This window comes from Rosa rugosa, chromosome 6 (assembly GCF_958449725.1).
Source record: "Rosa rugosa chromosome 6, drRosRugo1.1, whole genome shotgun sequence".
In the NCBI taxonomy this organism is placed as follows: domain Eukaryota; kingdom Viridiplantae; phylum Streptophyta; class Magnoliopsida; order Rosales; family Rosaceae; genus Rosa; species Rosa rugosa.
In genome coordinates this window covers 6,556,942-6,582,528 of record NC_084825.1, presented here as the reverse complement: position 1 = coordinate 6,582,528, position 25,587 = coordinate 6,556,942, and the positions used below count along the sequence as shown (strand labels likewise).

Here is a 25,587-nt window from a genome sequence, read left to right as displayed (position 1 = left end):
TGTGATCATTAACGGAAGTCGGTTTCTGGAAACTAATTCGTTAAAACAGTACATATTTTCTGTATAAAATTTCTACACCAAGGAGTGTTCGCGCAAGTTTTGCATTGACATAGGAAAAAAATACAACAAAACCACATCAATAATACCACACCTCGGGTAACGTTGTTGCTAAATTTACAGCCATAACAGTAGTGCCATATACTCTTTCACAGGAGAAAGACTGTACATCTGCATTGTTCTAAGGTTCTGGTTTTAGAAGCAAAATAAAAGCACATCAATAAATCAGTAATGATGCACAAGGGCCAATCCATTGCAAGAAGATTTCACAGAGTTCATTCTCATTTATCCCATCTTGGCAATGACCTTTTCAACATTAGGAAAGACATACAAGCAGCATTTTCTAAACTGGTAATTAATACAACCCATGAAATAAATACAACAAATCCAAATTACTATTGTACATAGTTTACCAAAAAGAAAAAAACAATTACTATTGTACACATGCCAACTAGGAATCCCAGACATCATTGTTGCTCCATATCAAACCAGAAAACGAGAGACGTCCGAGCATAAATGACTCGTACTCGCTGCAATGTCAGGTATCCACTAGTTGAAACAGCCTTGGCACCTCCTTCAATTCGAGTCCGAGAAACAGAAACACCATCCTTTAAACACTTCACCGAAGAAGACAACACAGTTTGCGCACTTGCTGTACTCACAATGGGGACCGAAAGGAAGTCTAGGGGATTTGTCTCGCACTGAAGCACGCACCCATCTATTGTGAGCCTTCCACTTCTATGAAGCAAGCAAGAACCCAGCTCTGCCTTCACAGTTAAGTTTGCCAATTTGCAGGTGGACAGGAACTCCAATGCACTGCTCAAACAAAATGAACAGTGCATACCAAACGTATTTTGTAAGATGAGATAATAAGAAAAAATTATGATTTCCAGGATCACTTCCAGACTGCTATTGGCAACAAATTTAACACCCGATGGCTCATATTTTCTTTACCAAAAGAAGAAGAAAGAAGTCCTTTGTGAGACAAAGTGGCATATACATGGTATCCATATAAATAGCATCTAAAAGGACATGTTTGGAGCTGACCCCCAAATACATCCCTTGAAGTGGCTTCCACCCCACACCCCCAACACCCCAACAACCCCCCCGTTCTCTCTCTCTCTCTCTCTCTCTCTGAATCTCAAGGAAAGAATATAAAAGGCAGAACAACCATAATCTTGACATGGTTCTTTGATCTTAAATATTCAGCTTTTCAAAGAATTCTGTATATTGGAGAAAGTGCAGGATATGGAACCAGCTGCTATATTTGCTGCTAAAACATAACAGCGTGGAAGTTGATCCTGGTGATTGGACATTTGAGAGAGAAATGCCAAACTAATCACACCACATGGAAGTAGAGCATAAGTTAAAGCTTTGCAAACCTGTCTGCACCGCGAGAACAAATGAGGGTTGTCTCATCCGGTAGCTCGCCTCCACCAATCTGAACAAAGTAAATTGCGATAGAAAATGGAGAACAAAATGACCTAATGCTTAGCTGTTAATTTAAGATGAAGTGACACTGCTACGATGCAAAGGCAGACTCACTTTAGGATACATTAGGAATGCAGAGATATATGATCAATTTCCGACAGCACATTGAAACCAACCATAGTTTTCAACAAGTCCGGTTCAGTGAATAGCTTAGTTTGCAACCTAACTTGTATCACGCTAATCTGCTATAACTTCACTAAAACATACAGAAAAAGTGTCATAACTTCACAAAAGAACACATGTTCTACTGGTAGTACGACGCGTAAAGGAACATACGTCGCAGAAAGTAGGACACAAAGTACCACTCACTGAGAAAGGAACAGCACAGGTGAAACAAGTGCTTACTCTTCAAGTAGAAAGGATTAGATAAACTCTAAAACAAACAGACAAACACATTCTTATATTGGAGGGGGAACAGCGTCACCTTAAACCTCGTTCAACTATTTTGGGTTAAAACATTAAAAATCTCTCAAGCACAAGTGTACCTGATTTTCAAATTCCTTAACATGTTTATAAAATTTCCTCTTATGAAGGCTTTGACCAATGAATACAGGAGGAACCATTAAACCAAGAAGAGTAGGACCGTCTTAGTGCCTCTCTGGAATACTAAAATTGACTTACCAAGTCCCTCACAAGATTTTAAATTGTTTGCTGACTCTTTAGCATACCAAGGTAATCTCCCATATTTAGAGGTGTATACATGCAAGCAAAAACTGTCTTAATTACTTTGAGACATACCAGGCAAAGCGGCTTTTTTATTTGAATATCAGAAGCAAGATGCCTTCCCCCTGCTGAAATTAGAATGGTGTCGCCAGGCCTGTAACAAAAAACATGTAACGAAAAACAAGAATGATTAGTTCTAATACTCCACTGAATGAGTTAAAGAGGAATACAGACAGATACAACTTTACAAACCTTGCCGCAGCAACCGCTGTCTCAATACTGGGGAAGACGCCAGGCTCCAATGGATCTTTAATTGATTGTTCAACTCGCAGCCACAAGCGAGGGTGACATGCCAAGAAAAGCCATCTGTGGCAAACCAGGGCGGTGTTATAGCGATCTGCAAACTCAATAGAAATATGAGACAGAAATAGAACAACTTTGTCATACATGTGTGGGCTTTACAATATCTATCAATAGTTTGAAGCAACTGTAATATGACCACTTTATACAATCCTATCTCTCACTTGAATCCCCATCAAACTATCCACAAAAACAACATAAACCTCCCAAATCATGTTTTCATTGGACCTAAAAGAAAAGCTTAAAAAATATAAAACAATTTGATATTTTTCTAAGCAATCCCTTCTCCCCGGAATACTAGTCTTGGCTTCACCGTCACGATTTTAACCAAAAATCACACATTTTTAGCACCCTGCTCTGCCTCAAATAAGTTCAACTCTCACACTTGCTCACACCATTTTAACACTGCGCCTGACCTCCTCCAATATAGCCATTCCGGCATTCCCTAATTCAACTTGACCTCATCAAGCAACTCATTTCATTTTAAAATACTTTGAGTTTGAAGAAAAAAGTTGCCGAAAGAGTTATTAATCTTCCACTTTTTAAAAGTTCTGGTTATAAATTCCCTTTCAAAATCCCATTACATTTCCACAGTGTCAACAATATTTCTATGAGAACAGAACATCATCAGCTAAAAAGTCTGTAACTTGAAGTTTTAAGTCCAACTGGAAGTATAAAGTCTGTAACTTGCCAAGAATATAAGCCTCAAGTCCCATAAATCCTATTTCTTTATCAATTGAAGACTCACCACCAAAAAAAAAAAACAAATCTCAGACCTAAAATCACTAAAGCCCAACAAAACAAAGCAATTGCACAATACCAGAGAATCAATGCAAAACCCAAATGCAAAAATCCAAATTGAGCCAAACCCTAATGAATTACATTAACTATTGAATTTTTGGCATTATATAATCATAAAAAAATGGATAAAGAGGAAAGAGAGGTACCTGGGATAGGAGAGAGGAAGCTAAAGATGTGCATGAGGCAGCCATCATCAAGATTGTTTATAAGACAAGACAAAGAAGAAGACGACTTTGATGAGCTGATTCTCTTTGGAACACTTCTCTTCCACTTTGGTTGCTTCAGCTCTTCTCCCACCTCCATAGCTTCTCTCTCTCTCTCTCTCTCTCTCTCTCTCTCTCTCTGTGCTGCAAATTAGATCTTGTTTGGAACATTCAGATGTTTGACTAGGACTAACCGACTTACTCACACCTCACGCTTGCCGTTTTAGACAAAAGTACTAAAATGTCCCTGCAGTCTTAGGGTTTCTTTTTTATTTTATTTTATTTATACAATTTTTTGTGTGATAAGTTGCCAACATCTCTTCAATAGGATTGGGACCAAAAAATGAAAAGAACGATTGATTGATTTGCTGAAATCACGTCTCTCTGGCAAAGTTGAAGTTAGAAAAGAAAATAAGGGAAAAAAAAAGTCTTGTTGTGATAGAAAAATAATCAATATGCTAGAGGGTGTTTTAAAACCAAAATGAATAAGTGAGAAGACTTGACTAGGGATCAGCGTGAAGCGAAGATTATTATTTGAGGAAACTATGACTTGTACTAATTCATTGAGAGGATGTCGTAAAGAAACACATTTTATTTTTTAAATTTTATCTCATTCGGAATTTCTAGTTTTTCTTTGTTTTGAGCTTATTTTAGAATTACGGTTGTACTTGTTTGATGTACTAATGACTTTTTTTTTTCTTTAAGGATGAGTCTAAATTGCATTAATAAATAAGTTATTCTTTAAAGAAATTAAAAAAAAAAACTAAAAAAAAAAAGAAAAAGAAAAAAAAAAGAAGGTATAAAGGTCTTCACTTTTTTGAAAGAATAAAAGTCTTCACTTTTGTTCTTATAATATTTTTCATAATATTCAAATTTGTACAGTAGTGGAGAATCAGAAAAGCAGATTTTTGCAACCTGATTGATGCCATATATATTTTTTTTCCATATATAAAAAATTAAAAATTAAAACCTTTACAACAACTAGTGATAAAGCTTGAAAAAAGCAAGTATTAGGGTTTGCTCTGACGGCGATCGAAAAAAGAAGTGCAAAATGGATTTGCCGATCTACCTACAGTTTGCATGCCGTGAGAATGGGAGGATTAAGAATCGGTGGATTGTGATCGAGGATAGAGATGGTGAAGAAGAAGAAGAAGAAGAAGGGTCGGTGGGCTGGGTTCTTAAAAGTGAAAAAGAGAGGGTGAGACAATTGCATCTTCCCCAATTACCTTATCATCTCGAAGAGCACAGTCTCGTCGTCAACGACTCCAGTTTAATACTCGTCGGTGGCTTTTATCGTACTAAAGATGGTGAGTATGACGATTTTGACGGATTTCACGTACTTGATATGCTAAGCTGGCCGCCCTGTTGGAGCAGAGTCAGGTATGACTTTAAGAGACCAGAAGAATTCATTTTTCTGAAAGAAGCGGCGGTTTCCAAGGCCGGCGATCTTTATGTGGTGGGAAATAGGGCGGCCCGCATCCGCTATTGGTCGCACCACGTATCATCTAAATGTTCTGAATTTATACTTGAATCTAGATGTGATTGTCCTCCTGCTATGTGTGAAGAAGTTCTTCCATGGCGCCATTGGGAATTTTTTCCGCCTCTGCCTGCCTCTGATACCTGTGCCGACTTGGCAAGGGCTGTTTTGCTTGCTCTTACTGAGACCAAGCTTTTCCTGTTCTGCCCCATCTTCGGCTCTATGTATGGTGAATTGGTCTGCGGTGATCTCCGCTCTCGCGATTGGGAGATCCTTCATGACCGTGTATATTGCTCCAATTGGTCCATCGGCGTGGTGCTGAGAGACTCGTATTTGATTTCCTTTGGAGTCTGGGATCCCAACTCCACGGAATATCGTCCGGCTTTATATATTTTTGATATTGGTCGACGTGAATGGCTCTCCAAACCAGTTCAGGGACTCCCAAATGATGGAATCGTCCTACCTCTCACTGAAGTTATTTTTCGCCAATCCCTGATGCAAGTCCGGAGACATGAACTGAAATTCGCTCTGGTTTGGGTGCACGAGGTCACCTCGAACCCCCGCCAGACTCAAGTTCATTGGTCCAAGTTCACACTCCACACCAACAACAACCAAGACTCAAGTGACGCACCCTTGTACGCTCAACTCTTATCTTCTGGAATCTGTCTTGGAGGTGACACCTGTTTGATCAATAGTACCGTGGGGATAGGACTGTGACAGGTGGATGCATGGCCAGGTTTATCACAAGTTGTCTCAAGTGTTGTCATGGTTGTCTGTCTATGTATGTAGCCCTGGAGGTGATTTCTCAGCTTTTAAAGGATAAAAAGTGTTGTCATGGTTGTCTGTCTATGTATGCAGCCCTGGAGGTGATTTCTCAGCTTTTAAAGGATAAAGAGAGCTGCAACCATGTTCCTGTCAAGTGGCCTTCTTCTTCACACAATTATCCCTTTATTTTTTCGCTTTTCACGGCTGAGCGAGTGGTTCTTTTTTATTGTCTTTTGGCTCATCGTGTCTGCTTTGTGTATGTGATGCAGAGTTGCGAAATGACTTATTTTATGCTTTTCATGGATTAGCGAGTAAAACTTGGTTCTTAGTTATTTGCTTTGGCCAAAACAAAAAAAAATGATAAAGCTTGAAGAGGAAGGCCAATCCTTAGCTCAGGAACGTCACCACCAACTGATCAACACCGTGTTAACAGCATTTACTATTAAGTTTTTTCAAAATTATTTTTTCTCACGAGAAAATTGATAAATGTGACTGTAATTAAATTTTATTACATTTGTTTAAATTTAAAACACAAAACAAGTGGGGTAATAAAATCTAGTCGCTAAACGCGAGAGAGAGAGGGAAGAAAACCCTAGTTCGAAAACTTCAAGTTTGACGGCATGGAGGAGGTGGATGAGATGGCTGTCCGACTGGCTGCTTCTCTTGGACTGGCAGATATGCGCAGGCCGGTGGATCTTTGGCCGGCTCGTGGAGAAGGTTTACGGCGTTCGCAGACGTATCTGGTGGGGAAGCTGCTGACTGCTAGGGCTTTTAACAAAAGATTGTTCATGGGCATGTTCCGTCGTGCATGGAGATTGAATGGACAATACACCGCTCAGGAACATGGAGACCGGTTTCTCTTCACCTTGACAGATCCAACTGACCGCAACCGCATCCTTCGAGGTGGTCCTTGGGGTTTTGATAGAGCTCCGGTTGTCCTAGCACCATATGATGGGGTGGGAGCGATTAAGGATGTCCCGCTCTCTACCTTAGCCTTCTGGATCAAAGTACGTGGGCTGCCACCAGACTTTCATACCGATCAGTGCTTGAGAAGAATTGGCAGTGCTTTGGGGCGGTATATGACAGGACCCGCCCCGAATTTCACCCTGAAATCCGAGGTGGCCCTGCGGGGCCCACCTTAGAGATAACTCTACCGAGAACTGGTCGAGTCACCCCTAAAGTGGACTACCCAAAATAGTAACCCACAATAGATCAGAGCCAAACAAAGAAGTGCGGAAGCTATTCGTCAACTATGCCTCGATCCATGTACGCCCGACCTCAACTAATAGCGCCTGCAAACTGGGCATTAGAAACCGAAAGGCCCAGGGGAAAGTAGACGAAAAACGTTAGCGTGAGTGGACAAAAATAAACAATTTAAAATAAGAAGGATTTCATACTTTCCCACATTTATTTCATTAAAAACCTCGATGCATGCACAAATGGTAAAACACATTTAGCTTTAAATCTAAGGATTTCAAAACGATAAACCGACTAGCCTCGCTAGTAAAAACATTCGAAAATAATATATCGTAAAACTGAAATCTCGTTTCTCAAGAAGATAAGACCAGCCCCGCTGGCTACAGTGAAAATCGGACTAGCCCCGCTAGTCAAGCAATGATAAAATATGGGGAAGAAGTTTCACCATACGAAAGAAGGGAGCCTCCCAGGCTCGGGTCGGAGTGTCCCACACTCTGGAGCATCCCATGCTCTGCTCTTACTCACCCACAAACACATAGTAAGCAGGGAGGAGTACTAATAGGCTAGCTAGCAATAAATATGACGACCCAGGTATGGCGGGTAAAAACTGTTTGGACCCAAAATGAACATTTTGGCCTGACAAGGCACGTCTTGGAGAAATTGAGCCAATATCAGTGGCTCAAGCTATATATTGTCGACAAGCTCGAAATATATATTTAGAGGCTAAATAAAGCCTACTATGGAAGTATGACAAGTCAACTTTAGCATATTTTCCTACTTCGGCTAGGAAAAACCGAGCTAGACAAGGAAGGAGGGGTGGCAGACTAACCAAATGAAATCGAAATGTGCTGACACTTTCCAGATCCATTCTAGACAGCCCAAGGATCATTTCTTATGAAGAGTGCAAGAGCTTTTTTTGAGTGGAAGGCCTTCAAACAATCAGCCCAATTTTCTACAGAAGCAAAACTGGAAAACTGGACCTGTAAGAGGTCCAGCAGCATTTTCGGCCCAACCACATGGAATAAAACTCTGAAAATTTGTCAGGATGATCTACACTCATAGTGGAACATTTTTTATGAAGAAGTCGAAGGCTCATTCTGAAGTCTTGTTGGAGAAATAATTGAAGGAATAAAGGGGCAGAAACTGACCTAAAACCAGCTCAATATTCACATGTTCATGTTTCCTACCCACATGAAGAAAGCTAGATGCTTTTCTCTTTTTCCTTGGATATATTTTTCTTCTACAATCTCTTTAATAGATCATCACCACTTCCATGTTGCTGCACCTTCATGCTTTGCTTTCATTTCATCTTTTCTCTATCTTTTCCATATTTTACAAGTGAACTTAGATCTACTTTCATTATTTTTCTTCCACTCATCATTTCACTCTTCTTTTTCTTCCCTATATAAACACATTCTCCTCTCATTCTAAAACACAAACACATTCACATTCAACAACAACATCTCTAAGATGATCTAAGTTCTCTCTAGAGCAAACCTCTCTAAGAGCAACTCCTCTCCCTCTCTTTCTCTTTCTCTTACCGGTGATCACACTCCTAGTCCTAGTCTTCTCAGAAGCCGACTTTCAGTGCCATCAAACCCTTTGTCAACGTGCTTCGGTCCTAGTCTCCTCGGGAGCCGACGGTAGTGCCGCGACCACAACGGTTACAGAACCAGCCAAGCAAGGGTAACGCCCTAGCAACCCAGCCAAGCTAAAGTCACGCTTTAGCAAGATCTCAACATTTCCCGGTGATGTCGCTCTGCTCGATCTACAATATTGAGTATCGATTGTGTTAACAAGAAGAAACTTCAGCAAAGTCCTCACCACGAGGCAGAAAGAATCCCACGACGAGGTTGGTGCTCTCATCGTCTACAATCGCTTGATAGAAGTCAGGTCAAGGGACACCCCCGACGACCGCACCAGAACGGTGCTGGCACGCCCTCGCAGAAAAGAGACTGTTGACCAGCTGCAGCAAAATTGGAGCCAAACATTTTGGCACGCCCAGTGGGACAAGGTTAGAATTTTGTTTTTCTCTTGAAGACAAAATTGGAGCCAAACATTTTGGCACACCCGGTGGGACAAGGTTAGAATTTTTCTTTTCTTGAAGACATTCAACCACCGGGCTACAAAATTCAAACCAAACATTTTGGCACGCCCAGTGGGACTATACTAGAGTCTTTTTTCGTCATCATTGAGATGCCAGGGGAAAATCTTTACCAAAAGAAATTCCTAAAGTGAATTGATGGACAATGTTGCCACCATTGGCGATACCGCCATTAATGATGAGTTTATGCCAATTCCCATCCCAGAGGGGGCAAGCATTGATGAACAGCTCGCGATCATCATGGCCAACATCGAGAGGAATAAAGAAAAGCAAGCCAGGGACATGGCCATTTTGATCGCAAAAACAAAGCAGAGGTTTCGCGATTGGGACCTAGAAATTGAGCAGAACGCTCGAGAAGAGGTCATTTATGAGGCTGATTTGCCTATAGGTGGCAATCAACCTAATGGCCTCACTGGTGAATCACAGCCTTACATAGAGGCTACTTATGGAGAACGTCATCAACAAGATTGTTCTTCAGACAAGAAAATTGTCTCTGAACAAATATCTGATGTCTCCACTGATCAAGCCAAATATGTGGCTACTGATCAGATGCATGGGGGGCAAGATATGACCCATGATCATCCCTTTGATCAAGAGAAGTTGGCGACAGTTGGCAACAAAGCCGATCTTGGGACACCGTCATCTTCCAAATTACAATTGGAGATCATGTCTCGACAACCAACAAAGATACTTGGAGGGCAAGAATACCCCTCTCACGAGCCAAATTCCTCCAAATTCTTCAACGAGAAGTATCTTTGTTCTTTTTCTACAAGCTCTCATAGGAGAGATTTTTACCCTACAAATTTTGATACACCGGAGCTTGGAGTGAAGCATAGATGGCCTCCCCCGTGGCCTTCTGAAGGTTAGCCAAATATAGTGCTGCTAACTTCTTTCTTTGTTTTTAAATTTCCTGTCAATTTTCAGTTTTCATTTTTATTTTCGTCATTTGTGAATCATAACGGAATATGTGAAGTCTCTTTTGTTAATATTGGCCTAAACTCCTTATTGGTGCCTAGTTCAGGTCCCTTAAGGTTAAGGGCGGCTTTTATTAACACTTGTTGAACTGTCTTCACACTTATGACCTTTCTCATCTTAGTAAGTATAGCCTATGTGAAATGGTGTCTAGAAAGGGGACAACGTTCATGACAGGTTCTTGAATCCAGAAGTGCGTGCAAATGGGCCTAAACCACTATGTGGGAGTAGCTCATGCCAAAATGGATTCTGCCTCTCTTGTTCGCCCTCCCCCACCTGGCCATTTCAGTAAGGTTGCCCAAAGGATTTGAAAGAAAATTTGTGTCTAGACGACTATACTTGGGCCGCATGTCTAAACCTTGATTCACAATGTCTTATTAAAATTAAAAAAAAAAAAATACAAAAATACAAAAATACAAAAAGAGTTTCAAATTTGTGCGTCGCGGAGGATGCAAAAAATTGTGTTCTTGCCTAATAGTGGCTGGAACTTGCTAATATACTTAAGAGGCCATTGGTATTGGTCTGGGCACATATACAAGAGGCATTTAATATGCCTAGTATGGTATTAGCAGTGGAGGAGGTCAAATCAATATTTTTGCCAATAATTGTGGCGAAAGCTGGGTTGCGAATTGTTGGCAGCGAAGTGGTTTTAATTACATGGCCTCGCAAAGGATGGTTCGCGAAGGAAGACTGGCGATTAATATATGTATGCTCACTATGTATAATTAAGAGGGAGAGAGGCTACTGTTCAAGTAATTTTAGTCAAGCCAATACAAGTGGCTTTGGAGCAACGACATTATAAGAGCAGTGCTGATTCAAGACCTCTTTAGTCAAGACGAAGACCCTTTGACTTCGAGGTCTGGGGGGCAATGTTTGGACCCAAAATGAACATTTTGGCCTGACAAGGCACGTCTTGGAGAAATTGAGCCAATATCAGTGGCTCAAGCTATATATTGTCGACAAGCTCGAAATATATATTTAGAGGCTAAATAAAGCCTACTATGGAAGTATGACAAGTCAACTTTAGCATATTTTCCTACTTCGGCTAGGAAAAACCAAGCTAGACAAGGAAGGAGGGGTGGCAGACTAACCAAATGAAATCTAAATGTGCTGAAACTTTCCAGATCCATTCTAGACAGCCCAAGGATCATTTCTTATGAAGAGTGCAAGAGCTTTTTTTGAGTGGAAGACCTTCAAACAATCAGCCCAATTTTCTACAGAAGCAAAACTGGAAAACTGGACCTGTAAGAGGTCCAGCAGCATTTCCAGCCCAACCACATGGAATAAAGCTCTGAAAATTTGTCAGGATGATCTACACTCATAGTGGAACATTTTTTATGAAGAAGTCGAAGGCTCATTCTGAAGTCTTGTTGGAGAAATAATTGAAGGAATAAAGGGGCAGAAACTGACCTAAAACCAGCTCAATATTCACATGTTCATGTTTCCTACCCACATGAAGAAAGCTAGATGCTTTTCTCTTTTTCCTTGGATATATTTTTCTTCTACAATCTCTTTAATAGATCATCACCACTTCCATGTTGCTGCACCTTCATGCTTTGCTTTCATTTCATCTTTTCTCTATCTTTTCCATATTTTACAAGTGAACTTAGATCTACTTTCATTATTTTTCTTCCACTCATCATTTCACTCTTCTTTTTCTTCCCTATATAAACACCTTCTCCTCTCATTCTAAAACACAAACACATTCACATTCAACAACAACATCTCTAAGATGATCTAAGTTCTCTCTAGAGCAAACCTCTCTAAGAGCAACTCCTCTCCCTCTCTTTCTCTTTCTCTTACCGGTGATCACACTCCTAGTCCTAGTCTTCTCAGAAGCCGACTTTCAGTGCCACCAAACCCTCTGTCAACGTGCTTCGGTCCTAGTCTCCTCGGGAGCCGACGGTAGTGCCGCGACCACAACGGTTACAGAACCAGCCAAGCAAGGGTAACGCCCTAGCAACCCAGCCAAGCTAAAGTCACGCTTTAGCAAGATCTCAACATTTCCCGGTGATGTCGCTCTGCTCGATCTACAATATTGAGTATCGATTGTGTTAACAAGAAGAAACTTCAGCAAAGTCCTCACCACGAGGCAGAAAGAATCCCACGACGAGGTTGGTGCTCTCCTCGTCTACAATCGCTCGACAGAAGTCAGGTCAAGGGACACCCCCGACGACCGCACCCGAACGGTGCTGGCACGCCCGCGCAGAAAAGAGACTGTTGACCAGCTGCAGCAAAATTGGAGCCAAACAAAAACCATTCAAATCCAGTAAATCTATAAGGCTTCCCCATAAGTCCCGCGAATAAAAACACACGAGTACGATTCCCAACCGTACCCGGAAATTCTCGTAAAAAGTCACATAAATCAACAGCGTGTCCCACACGCTAAAAGAATAATTAGATCAATTATAAATTGCAGTTCCGAAACAAAACCGAATCCAGAATCATCAATGAGGCATTCCCAATGCCAAAACCGTAAATCGATAAATAAACAAGAAATATAATTCCATCGAAATCTCATTTCGAAAAATATTCCAGAAATCTCAATATCGACGAATAAAATATATTAATAAATTCCGGAAATCACCTCAGAAAATAATTCGTCGAAAATCACTTAAATCACAAGTTCAAATCCGAGCGAATAAAACTCACGTTCCAAAAATCATGATGGAAAATCCAAGCAATATTCCAAAACCGAAATCATATCCGAAACTAAAATAATATGATAATTAATAAAACATTAATTCGAAAAATAAATGCATGCATCAATATTCAAAAACAAACGTCCACTCACAGTACTAGTTGGCGACCACGCAAACGAGTCCCTTCATCTAGCCGTAGCTCGCAACATTGCCCTGTACACAATTATATTTCCGTAAACGGCAATCCGATAAAATAAATACGAACCTAAACTAAATCCGAAAATCTCTATCTCCAATACCTCTCAAATTCCACCCAAATCTCTTCCACAACACCAATTCCTCAATTTACATATTCCACAATGAAAACGAAGGAAATCCGACGGCCGGATTTCCCACAATTCAATCACAAAACTTCCGAACTTCGGAAAATCACAAACAATTCCAAACTCCTCCAAAATTCACCAAACTTCACATACGAGTTCTACAACATTTTTAGGATTTAATGGGCTAACAACTAGAATCAAAACACTGCCCTACACGCTGCAGCCGCCGCCACCGCCACCAGCTCCGATGGCCACCAAATTTTGGCAGCACCATCATCTCAACATTTCAAACACTTTTCTCAACTACCACAACCCGAGAAAACAACTAGACCTAGGTCAACAATTAAGAAAACAGTAAACCCAGATTTATGAATAGTACCCAGAAATTTAAACCTTCGATTCTTCCTCCATGCTTCAAGTCGTGGCTCAAGGCTAGGGGCATAATGATCCTTGGCAAAAACCGAACCTTCGACGCCGGTTTGGTGGCTGGAGATGGCCGGAATCGCCGGAAATCGACGAAACCCCAAACTGCTACAGTAAACTTTAAGGACCCGATGCATCGTTTTTCGGCCAAGCCGCCGTGAGTTACCGCCGTGGGGAGGTTGGGTAGGAGTAGAGGAGTCCAACGGTGCCACTCGTTCGTCCCCAGGTGGCCGGAATCGTGAGGTGGCCGGAGTTGCAGAGAGCGCCGAGGAGAGAGAGAAAATGCGGGAGAAAGGAGAGAGAGAAGAAGAAAATGAAAACTTACCGGCCACAGTAACTTTTTCAAATTTATACTATCTACTATGAACAGTAACTTTTGTATTTCGCTTATAAGTTTCGTATACGAACTCCGATTTTTACGTACTACATATGCACGCGCTCGGTTTAACGTCCTCTACAACTTCCATGAAGAACATTTTCTCAAATTTTGACCCGAACAAAAAGTCAATTTTTAGGGCCACTAAAAGTACTAAAACGACAGTAAAAGTGAAAGTAAAGGTCGTTTACCGTCCAAATGACTAGTAAACCGGTAAATTGAGATACGGGACGTTACAGTATATGCAGAAAGACATCACAGAGTTTGGAGAGGGAATGATTCAGATCCGGGTTGAGATGGATCTTTTGCAGCCTGTGCTTTTCTGACGTAGCTTCACGGTGGATGATGGGATTGACGTAGATCTAGATTTATTCTTTGAAAACCTCTATGGAAGATGTCAAGATTGTGGTTTGCTTACTCATGTGGGTTTACCATGTGCGGGGCCGCCCTTGCCGGCGGAGGTCAGGAGTGAACAGTCGCCGACACGGTGAAACCTTGACAGGGTGTTGAGCCTTGTGGATGTGTCTCCCCATGTGGGACCAATGGTGTTTGGAGCACAGCCGAGTTCACAAGTTGGACTCGAGAGATTTCTACCAATAGCTAAACCAAAGGGGAGGAAGGAAATCAAACGTAAGATTGTTACGGGCAGTGGTGAAGGAAGTTCTGGAGTCAGCAAGGCACTTGTGCCTGAGCTGGTGAAGACTGGCAGTGAACCATCTTCGAGAGGTCCAGGGCAGAAGCTGATTGTCAGTGTTAGTTATCTGGAGAAGGAGATGTTGGTAGTAGCTCCGAGTTGTGGTCTGCGTCGAAAACGTGTGGATGAAGAGGTTAACTCCCCAAAAAAGCTGCGCCTGAGTCTAGCAGTAGGTAGGACAAACTTGGATGCTATGACAATGGGATTGTGTCCTGTGCAACCTATGAAGGAAGTATACAAAAAGAGGCCGGGAAGGCCAAAGGGGGCAAGAATAAGGAAAAGGAGCTTAAGTTAGTGCATGCTTCCCCTATGAAGAAGTCACCAGCAAAGAAGATTAAGACTCCTAGGAAGGAAGAGAAATTGGTGAATGGTTTACCGGAGTTCACCGTGGTGGAAGCAGTTCATGGTTCCGATCCATCAAAGGGTAAGGAGCCAATAGTTGTTTGATAGGTTGATCCTAGTTACTATTGTCTATGCTGGTAGAGATACCTCTATGAGTCTTGTGGAAGTACTTAGTTGTTAGCGTACCACAATTGCGTGCTCGGCGTGTGAGACTAGGTAGAATAGATTGCCTGCAGGGCGAGGTGTTTGGATGTGGCATAGGCTACTCAGAGCATAAGTGTCTTATTGGAGTAGTCTTTGTACTATTTCTTAATCTATGAACGGAACATACTATTGGTATGTCTCAACTTTAATAAAAAAAAATAATAATAAGTGGGGTAATAAAATTGACGAATTTCGTAATAGGGTATTTTAGGTATTGTGCATAACCAGGGCAGAAAAACTACACTTGGCTTCATTAGCTCAGAAATTTGTGCAGACAGAGAGAGAGAGAGAGAGAGAGAGAGAGAGGCGCCAATTGATCTTTGAGTTGCAGAGAGCGGAGGTTGATGGGTGTGATTAATCTCTACCACGCTTCCTCACTTCACTTCACTAATCCCACTTCCCCAATACCCAGTTCTAAAAGGAACTCTGTTATAGCCATGTCCACCATCCCTGTGCAGCAGCAGCAGCCGCCACTAGTCAATGACGGTCAACACCGCTTGACCGGCGACTCTTTCATCCGACCCCATTTGAGGACCTTGTCTCCTTATCAACCCATTTTACCGTTTGAGGTGTTCATATTCAAGACCCCATTTTGCTTTTACACTTTTTTGTGTGCATGTTTCTTAGAATGCTTGAGTTTTCTTTGTGGGATTTTCTTGTATATCAATTGAACTGGAGAGAACGGTGAATGTGTTATGCTAAACTTGTGTGGTTTCTTTTTGTTTCCAATGATTTTGGTTGGTTTGTAATGTAATGATTGGTTTGAATGGTGCCATTGATTTCTTTCAAATGTTTCTTGTTTGTGCTCAGTTTTGGTTTCTTGTCCAGTTCAGTTAGCAAAGTCTATCTCCAAACCAGTGAATGAGTTTCATTTTCTACAGGTGTTGTCAGCCCGACTTGGAAGGAAGCCTGAAGACATCATCAAATTAGATGCAAATGAAAACCCTTACGGTCCTCCTCCGGAGGTAAGTCATACATAGCAGTGTGCTTCCTCTTTTTGCAAATTATTGTTGCTACATGTGATGTTATGGTTCTTATGGAGTTATTTAGTTCTTTCGTTCCAGGTTGTTCTGAGTAGGAACCATTCAGATTTCGTACTTCTTTATGTCCTGAGTGCAACTTTATATTGCTTGCAGGTTTCTGAAGCTTTGGGTGCATTGAAATTCCCATATATTTATCCGGACCCTGAAAGCCGTCGTTTACGTGCTGCCCTTGCAAAGGATTCAGGCCTTGATGCTGAATTTCTTCTTGCAGGATGTGGTGCAGATGAACTCATTGATTTGATTATGAGGTTAGAAATGTAGTTTTGTCTGTTCTTATACCACTCTAAGTCCAAACCATTTATGCATATATCAGTCTCTGATTCTCTATTTTCTTTGCGGAAGATGTGTGCTTGATCCTGGTGACAAGATTGTGGACTGCCCTCCCACGTTCACAATGTATGAATTTGATGCCGCAGTCAATGGGGCATCCGTCATTAAAGGTAAAGACAAGCTTATTTCTGTTGGCTATGTTTACTTAGTTGTAAAATTCTTTGTTCTCATCTCCCCCTTCTGAAGAGAAAAGAGAGCTTTTGTACTTCGATTCACATTTTGTGTGCATAATCCTACGTGTTTCATTATAACTATGCAGTGCCGAGGAAGTCAAACTTTAGCTTGAATGTAGAGGTCATCTCAGATGTAGTTAAACAAGAAAAACCTAAATGCATATTCCTAACTTCTCCAAACAATCCAGATGGGAGGTAATTACAAATTATTTCTGTGCATATTGTTTTAAGCTTATGCTAGAAGTTGAAATCAGGTCCTATGCGCTGTTTTATATTATATGGTCTGAACTATCCAGATTTCCTTCAGTGCAGTTTTTTATATGATAGTGGTACGAGGTTGAGGGATCATATTTATTTATATTATATAGTGACTAGGCACTTGACTCAATGTCTAAAGCTGCTTGTGAAAGTGTATGTTACCTGTTCACTGGCCTGCAGCTTTAGGTTTGTAGGGGAGCTTTTTAGGGAAGATAATATAAACTGGGTGGTTCCAAGGAGTTTGCTTCCTGCTTTTATGAAGCCATGAGCTTTCTCAGAAGGTTAAGAAGGAAAAGGTGGCACTAGCAGATTTTTGGGGGAGAAATTAGAGGTTTCGTGAACACTATGCTGGAAAGGGAGTGAAGGGACTTTAGGAGAAAGTTCTGGACTTTTTTGTGAATTTCGGGATGTTTTTTAAGGCTGTGGCTGAGGATTAGTGTTCCTTTTTTATTTTATTTTTTCTCTTTTTAGGAAAATTTTGCTTTAGCTTCCGAATTGGGATTTCCACACTGTTTGTGGTAGATTGAAGTGTCTATCATTTTATCCTTTGTTGTGTACATCTTTTTAACTAGGTTTGCACTGGATAGTTTTTGGGTCAACTTTGATAGTCTTAAATTTTGTTTCTTACAAAAGAATTAACAACAGGCCTGGCCTGATTTGTGAGTGAAATATATGATCGAGTATATTGAGATCGACTTTTTTCCTGGCCAAGTCTTAAGACAACTTGGTCATAACCAAAGCTTGAGTAGCAAACTTGCCTGCTGGTTATCCACATCTTTAAGCCTGGGTTGTAGCCTAAATGACTATACTTTAATAGGAGGCATATACTGGTCTATCAAACCTACTGGTGCAACTAGGAAAATTGCCCATTTGTGTGAAGAAAAGAAAAAGAGAAACTAACAGGGTGAAGGTGTTGGACTTGAATTTGAGGTTAGTATCTTGCGAAGTAAGCAATGTTAGACATTCAAATAAGAGATAGAATTGGATTGCTTTTTCATTTGTGGAAAATTTGATACAGTAACTAATGTGTTATTGTTTAGCACAGAGGATTGCGTCCTCTGTTTTTAGAGTACTTTGATTGAGCATGGTTTTTGCTGACTTATTGAGTCCACAGACTGTTAGGAATCTCAAAGATAACATGCTTGTTTTCTAGAATATTCTACCCTATGTTTATATGTTACTTTTTGGGTACAGTATAATCAGCGACGACATTCTCTTGAAAATCCTTGAGCTTCCTATATTGGTTGTTCTGGATGAAGCATATATTGAGTTTTCTGGACTTGAATCAAGGATGCAATGGGTGAAGAAACATGAGAATTTAATTGTTCTTCGAACATTTAGCAAACGAGCTGGTATGCTTAAATTCCTTGTTTTGTTTTTGTTGACTCATTTTTGTGTTGCCTTGTATAATTTCCAGCTTCATAGTATTGACCCTATTATTTTGTTTTTGATGAGAAACAATGTGGTTGATTTATCTTCTTTCGAGTCGAAGTTGAAAACTTTTATGTTCATTCTTTCTTTTTGAGCCTCGTTCTAAAGCGGACATCCGTCAAGCTGAAAAGTGTGAACCAAACAACGTGTAAAGAAATTCAACGCGTCAACTTAATTTCCAAAGCTCATATGCCTCACCACAATCATCTTCTCTATTACTCTTGAAAAATTTCAGAGCAACAAAAAAAACGGACTCATCTCAAATGGTCTGCTGTTCCTCCCAATTAGTCCCTCCTACCATTCCGTTTCCATGGTCGCATCTCACCGATGAAGCTCGGCGTAGAAGAGTGGTTTTTTTTTTTTTTTTTTCTTCTTCTTCTTTTCTTTCATTTTCTATGGGTTGGTAGTTTGGTACTGATCTCCTCTAGACTTTTCCCCTAAATTTCACATTTGATCTACATGCATAATCTCTGTCTCTCAGATACAGGTACTCCCTTTTTGGGTTTTTGATCTTCTATCTGAAATTTTCTTAGTAGGCATCAGATTAAGGACTTTTATTTATTATTATTATTATTATTATTATTATTTTTTTAGCTTTTTGCCTTAATTTCTCTGTGCTCTATCTTTCTTTCTTTTTTCTTTTTGGTCATATCGTCCTCTACTCTATTAATTGGAAATTCATGTTTGGGATTTCTGGTATTAGTAGCCTATGCTGTGATTCAATTAAAAAGAAAAAAGAAATCTTGATATAGGCTTCACATGAATTACTCCAATATTAATGGATAACTATTCAATTCTCGTCATTATAGCCTATGCTAGCAAGTTTACATCATTTAGATGAAGTACAGACATAGGTAATTTAAGAAGTCAGTGGTGTTCTCTGGGCTCTGAGATCCTTCCAGGGTGGTAGAGAAGATGATTCAGTAGTGAGTGGTACCCGCATATGAGTTTTGCAACTAAACCAACTAATGACTGACACATAATTTTGTCTGCATTTTTTCAATTTTAGGGACGTCCGTTTCAGAATGGGGTCTATATATATGTATATATGAAGATATGAAGATAATATTCAGTATTTTTAAGTCTCACTTGTATGTAAAAAGATATTATCTTTTGGCAATGGGCAAATGCTGTAGGCTTAGCCGGACTCCGGGTGGGATACGGAGCATTTCCCTTGACAATCATTGAATATCTCTGGAGAGCAAAGCAACCATATAATGTGTCCGTTGCTGCTGAAGTTTCTGCCTGCGCAGCATTGCAGAATCCCACCTACCTTGAGGTTATGCTTCTCTTTATTAATCCATTCCTAAGAAACTTAAGTAATGGAGATATTATTTGAGTAGACTCTAGCATGTTTTTGTACTTATTCTCCATATCTAATATGCATTGCAAAAATACCAGAACGTGAAAAATGCTTTACTGCAAGAAAGGGAGAGGCTTTATCACCTTCTCAAGGGGCTGCCATTTCTCAAGCCTTATCCTAGCTATTCCAATTTCATTCTTTGTGAGGTCACATCCGGAATGGATGCTAAGAAACTCAAGGTTTCCCTTCGTATTATATTCCATCATCTTAGTAAATTTGTGGTTTGGCTTCCTGTTTATTGCTATCCTCCAGTTCATGGTGTGTTAGGGCTTTAATAGTTAAGTAAGAAGAGAGACAAGAGTAGAAAGGAATTCAAACTTATGTGGACCCGTGCACAAATATAGAACAAAGTTGCATTGATAACCTTCCACTTACGACTCAACTAATTTACCTGCATCTGATAAGTATGTTCTGTTCAGTTTTATATTGCATAGTCTTTATAATTGTATGGACTTATTAGTGTCAATGGCATTGTTGCATACAGTGCTCTTCTAGCCTTAGAAGAAGTCGTGTCACCATTACAGCTATGCTACAGAAAGAACATTGAAAATAAAGCTTTAGGAATCAAGGTCAAAGAAAACTTGGAACATTCATGGCATTAGTAGCCTATGTTGGGAGTTCATGCTCTTGTTCATTTAGATATGCAGAGCCTAAAGTTATCTAGTTTAATAGATAGCAAGTTTCAGAATAGATAGTTGAATATGTGAAGCTTCATTTATTAGGATTATATGATACAGGTGTTGGTTATGGAAACGATGCTTCGAACTTCATCTTGTCCAAAACCCTACAATTTTTTATCCTCAAATGGATGACCCCATGAGAGCCATGGTTGCTAGTTGAATTATGACAAAACTGCTTATTTAGTTTTCTCCATTCCCATATACCAAGTCTGACACCATAAGTAAAAAAAAATTTCTCCATCTGTTATTCACCTGAAGCTTCTGTGATGTTGAAGTCATGCCTCAGTGTTCCTTTTGAAAATTCTTTAGTGACCTCCTTCTTTTGAAACAGGAGGACCTTGCAAAAATGGGTGTGATGATTCGTCATTACAACAACAAAGAGTTGAGCGGTTATGTTCGCGTATCAGTTGGGAAGCCTGAACACACAGATGCCTTGATTGATTGCCTCAGACGCTTATCTTAATCCAGCACTTCCTTGTGAAGAACTTTTGTGAAGAACTTATTCCAATAAAGGTTCATACATCTCAAATGGATATATGTGGAAGAGGTTTAATTGTAACCATTTAAGCAGTTGATTGCAGAGAATAGAGATGTCTTTAACAAGGATAATGAAGCATTATTTTACCATGTCTTGCATGAACCCCTATAAAGCACTTGCGTCTTGTCATATTGTGTTTAATGGAAGACAATTTATCAATGAAGTCAGCAAAGTCAGTTTTTGGCATCCAATGTGGAGTGTTGTAGGACACCTAGTGGACTGGTTCTCGATTAAACTGACGACTGTACAAGATACAAGAAATGGACTACATACATTGCGCAAGACATCAGTTCTTGAAGATCTTTTGTGTTCTCCTATTTACTTCATAAGAGTAGACTACATAGAAAAGAATATTAGTTGTATGGTTAGGGGTGAGAGTGAGGTGATCAGAGGGTTGCTTCTCGTTATAATGTACCATGAATACACCTCAATCTCTCCACTATAAAAAGAGGTTGAGGCATCACCATTTCACACATCAATCGAATCATTCACATTTCACAACTACACCAATACAAAACAACTTCTTGCTCTCTACAAGAAAGCACCTGTAGAAGCTGAGGCTAGAGTAGCAGATAATCCACAAGGTACCTAAGCCTTAAAAACAAGTCCACAAGGTACCTATTGGCAGAAACTCTAGCACCAGAAAAGCTCGCCACTAATGGAGCCACCGCCAGGCCAGGCTGCTGCGCTTCATTTCCAGCCTCCGCATCCTCCAATGGTGCTCCCGTACAAGACAGGCCAACATGAGTTACCAAACCCCACACCTTCTACAAAGCTTGTCAAACTTGAATCTCACTAGAATTTCCACATCATCCTCTACCCAGAATTTTCGCTTGAATAACAGAGGCTAAGATAACTTGATCTCAACCCTAATCTTCATAACTTGACACCGGAAATTAGGCCGGTCCCATTATTTCAGATAACCTAGAGTACTCACAAAGTCACAATCATCTTCATTATTCTTCTTGATCTAAAAGCCGGCAGAATCCCCTGCAGCAAGATCTAGTAAGATTATGTCTTGAAGGGATCCCATCGATGGGAGCGACGCCGAAGCACGATTAAATCCCCAAGGTCCACTTCTCCAAACCCTAGCCTTGTCAGCTGGATCAGAGAACGTGAACAAAACCCTACCACTGTCTGCTTCCTCTAGATTAAATAGTCCATTCACGTTCCAAGCTGATTGGAACATGCCCAAGAAAGACTACCACTTATAATCCCAAGCATAAGCAATTTTCCAACGAGGAACACCTCTAGTTGCTCAGATAGGAATCCTAAGAAGGTCGAAGGTCCACAACCTTCTTCCCTTCTGCGATGGTCAAAGATGATGCCTGCCGCGCTGCCATAGTGTCAACTGCCTCTATGTTGCACATTAACTGATGATGTTGCTCACTGGAACTTCTGAAATCCTAACCTTAGAGAGAAGATGACGTTGTTGTTTAACGTAGTATTTGTTCAGCTGTTTACAAAGAAATGTATAACTATTAAAATCAATGAGGCAAAGAAAAAAGGAACTGGTCAAACCAATAGTTGGATATGATGATTAGGATATTATACGGCTATTGTAGAAAACTTGGCAGTTTTCGTCCTCGTTTTGACCTTTTGACCTTGATCCATGTGGTCAACTGAAGATAACTTTATAACATTATATTTGTTATTTGTCGGTGCTTTTTCATCATCCCTTAAACATTCTTAGTTCCATTGCTGCGGAGGTTATGGCAGTGATCAAGGCAATCGAGCTTGCATGGGTTCGTGATTGGAAGCATATTTGGCTTGAAGTAGACTTGTCCCTAATTCTGAATTTTCTCCGCTCTCCTCAAATGGTACCTTGGCAATTATAGACGGCATGGAAAAATTGTGTGCATCGCATTTCAATGATTCAATTTCGTTGTTCACATATTTTTCGTGAAGAAAACCAGGTGGCTGATGCTTTGGCCAATTTTGGTGCTTCAGGTACGGGGTTTACTTGGTTTGATTCATCTCCAAGCTTCGTTAATCAATTTTGTTTAAGAGATAAGTTGGGTCTCCCTAGTTTTCGTTTTAGATGAGTTCTTTTGTTTTGGAAGGCAAGATGTTCTTTTGTTTTACATCTGGGAAGTGTAGGATTTTTACTTGTATTTCTTTTTATTTTTAATAAATCTTTTTCCTCGCATTTGCGAGGTTTGATTCCAAAAAAAAAAAAAAAAGATTTCTCAAAAGGTAACCCAACAAAAGAGGTGTGTTGCTCCTCCATACATTGTGAGCTGCTTCAAATATTTAACAGGTAACCCATAACACGTACCGACACAACCATTCTAATGATTTTCTCCTCACTAGGATCAAAATATGGTCTCCATTTTTGCATCACCAAAATTCAGCCACCAATAATCTATGGTCTATTACATAGAGGATAATCCATGTCCTCACATTGTTTAAATTTCACCACAAAGAAGATTAGGAAGATCAACAAGCTACAAAGCTCCTTTGAGGGTCCATTTCCTAGTTAAAGCACGCTTCATGAAGAATAACAGCATAGCTCCATTCTAGATCAAGTTTATCTTCAACCCTCTGTGAGAATGTGATATTGGGATATAGTTTACCTTTCGTGACTGAATTCAACTTCACCATCGCTAAAGAGAATCTATTGAAATGCATTAATAGTGAGCTCAAATAGCTCATTGGAGCGGAAACTGGCATGGATTTTGGTAGTTTGTTAGTTTTGTAGGAGTGGATTCAATGTGTACCTTCTTGTTTGGCTCCAATTTTGTTGCAGCTGGTCAACAATCTCTTTTCTTGCGCGGGCGTGCCAGCACCGTTCGGGTGCGGTCGTCGGGGGTGTCCCTTGACCTGACTTCTGTCCAGCGATTGTAGACGAGGAGAGCACCAACCTCGTCGTGGGATTCTTTCTGCCTCGTGGTGAGGACTTTGCTGAAGTTTCTTCTTGTTAACACAATCGATACTCAATATTGTAGATCGAGCAGAGCGACATCACCGGGAAATGTTGAGATCTTGCTAAAGCGTGACTTTAGCTTGGCTGGGTTGCTAGGGCGTTACCCTTGCTTGGCTGGTTCTGTAACCGTTGTGGTCGCGGCACTACCGTCGGCTCCCGAGGAGACTAGGACCGAGGCACGTTGACAGAGGGTTTGGTGGCACTGAAAGTCGGCTTCTGAGAAGACTAGGACTAGGAGTGTGATCACCGGTAAGAGAAAGAGAAAGAGAGGGAGAAGAGTTGCTCTTAGAGAGGTTTGCTCTAGAGAGAACTTAGATCATCTTAGAGATGTTTTGATGTTGTGAATGTGTGTTTTAGAATGAGAAGAGAAGGTGTTTATATAGGGAAGAAAAAGAAGAGTGAAATGATGAGTGGAAGAAAAATAATGAAAGTGGAGTATGAAAGTGATTTGTAAAATATGGAAAAGATAGAGAAATGATGAAATGAAAGCAAAGCATGAAGGTGTAGAAACATGGAAGTGATGATGATCTATTAAAGAGATTGTCTTGAAAAATATATCCAAGGAAAAGAAGAAAAGCATCTAGCTTTCTTCATGTGGATAGGAAACATGAACATGTGAATATTGAGCTGGTTTTAGGTCAGTTTCTGCCCCTTTATTCCTTCAATTATTTCTCCAACAATACTTCAGAATGAGCCTTCGACTTCTTCATAAAAAATGTTCCACTATGAGTGTAGATCATCCTGACAAATTTTCAGAGCTTTATTCCATGAGGTTGGGCTGGAAATGCTGCTGGACCTCTTATAGGTCCAGTTTTCCAGTTTTGCTTCTGTAGAAAATTGGACTGATTGTTTGAAGGCCTTCCACTCAAACATATCTCTGGCACTCTTCATAAGAAATGATCCTTGGGCTGTCTAGAATGGATCTTCAGAGTTTCAGCTCATTTCAAGTTCATTTGGTCAGGCGGCCGCCCCTCCTTCCTTGTTTAGCTCGGTTTCTCCTAGCCGAAGTAGGAAAATGTGCTAAAGTTAACTTTTCATGCTTCCATAGTAGGCTTTATTTAGCCTCTAAATATATATTTCGAGCTTGTCGACAATATATAGCTTGAGCCACTGACATTGGCTCAATTTCTCCAACACATGCCTTGTCTGGCCAAAATGTTCATTTTGGGTCCAAACATTGCCCCCCAGACCTCGAAGTCAAAGGTCCTCGTCTTGACTAAAGAGGTCTTGAATCAACACTGCTCTTATAATGTCGTTGCTCCAAAGCCACTTGTATTGGCTTGACTAAAATTACTTGAACAGTGGCCTCTCTCCCTCTTAATTATACATAGTGAGCATACATATATTAATCGCCAGTCTTCCTTCGCGAACCATCCTTTGCGAGGCCATGTAATTAAAACCACTTCGCTGCCAACAATTCGCAACCCAGCTTTCGCCACAATTATTGGCAAAAATATTGATTTGACCTCCTCCACTGCTAATACCATACTAGGCATATTAAATGCCTCTTGTATATGTGCCCAGACCAATACCAATGGCCTCTTAAGTATATTAGCAAGTTCCAGCCACTATTAGGCAAGAACACAATTTTTTGCATCCTCCGCGACGCACAAATTTGAAACTCTTTTTGTATTTTTGTATTTTTTGTATTTTTATTTTATTTTAATAAGACATTGTGAATCAAGGTTTAGACATGCGGCCCAAGTATAGTCGTCTAGACACAAATTTTCTTTCAAATCCTTTGGGCAACC

The 25,587-nt window shown here is 40.4% G+C and overlaps 2 protein-coding genes and 1 long non-coding RNA gene across 3 annotated transcripts; 1 reads left to right on the top strand and 2 right to left on the bottom strand.

Moving 5' to 3' along the window:
• Positions 1 to 310: 310 nt before the first annotated feature.
• Positions 311 to 3,742, bottom strand: LOC133715632 (F-box protein SKIP5). The gene is made up of 5 exons (XM_062142190.1): positions 3,519 to 3,742; positions 2,464 to 2,608; positions 2,287 to 2,365; positions 1,440 to 1,498; positions 311 to 873 (listed from the first exon to the last, which is right to left on the bottom strand). Exons 1-5 carry the CDS (start codon positions 3,673 to 3,675, stop codon positions 525 to 527), a joined length of 789 nt encoding a protein of 262 aa, XP_061998174.1. The 5' UTR covers positions 3,676 to 3,742; the 3' UTR covers positions 311 to 524.
• Positions 3,743 to 6,899: 3,157 nt separating this feature from the next.
• Positions 6,900 to 13,760, bottom strand: LOC133714024 (uncharacterized). Its single transcript, XR_009848401.1, has 3 exons — positions 13,449 to 13,760; positions 12,885 to 12,945; positions 6,900 to 7,116 (listed from the first exon to the last, which is right to left on the bottom strand). It is a non-coding gene; the product is annotated as an uncharacterized LOC133714024 (long non-coding RNA).
• A 1,582-nt stretch (positions 13,761 to 15,342) lies between these two features.
• On the top strand, positions 15,343 to 21,073 carry LOC133717807 (histidinol-phosphate aminotransferase, chloroplastic-like). Its single transcript, XM_062144548.1, has 9 exons — positions 15,343 to 15,663; positions 15,976 to 16,059; positions 16,231 to 16,385; positions 16,480 to 16,577; positions 16,727 to 16,835; positions 18,093 to 18,250; positions 19,466 to 19,608; positions 19,731 to 19,871; positions 20,704 to 21,073. Exons 1-9 carry the CDS (start codon positions 15,439 to 15,441, stop codon positions 20,833 to 20,835), a joined length of 1,245 nt encoding a protein of 414 aa, XP_062000532.1. The 5' UTR covers positions 15,343 to 15,438; the 3' UTR covers positions 20,836 to 21,073.
• Positions 21,074 to 25,587: the final 4,514 nt, after the last annotated feature.

Bases quoted from the DNA above. Each gene is read 5' to 3' on its own strand.
- LOC133715632 (XM_062142190.1), bottom strand. From the start codon at position 3,675: ATGGAGGTGGGAGAAGAGCTGAAGCAACCAAAGTGGAAGAGAAGTGTT. The intron at 2,366-2,463 runs GTTTGTAAAGTT...TTTTTGTTACAG, and splicing joins ACAGCGGTTGCTGCGGCAAG to GCCTGGCGACACCATTCTAA. The intron at 874-1,439 runs GTTTGCAAAGCT...TTGTTTGAGCAG, and splicing joins TGTTCTCGCGGTGCAGACAG to TGCATTGGAGTTCCTGTCCA.
- LOC133717807 (XM_062144548.1), top strand. From the start codon at position 15,439: ATGGGTGTGATTAATCTCTACCACGCTTCCTCACTTCACTTCACTAAT. The intron at 15,664-15,975 runs GTGTTCATATTC...CATTTTCTACAG, and splicing joins AACCCATTTTACCGTTTGAG to GTGTTGTCAGCCCGACTTGG. The intron at 19,609-19,730 runs GTTATGCTTCTC...CAAAAATACCAG, and splicing joins AGAATCCCACCTACCTTGAG to AACGTGAAAAATGCTTTACT.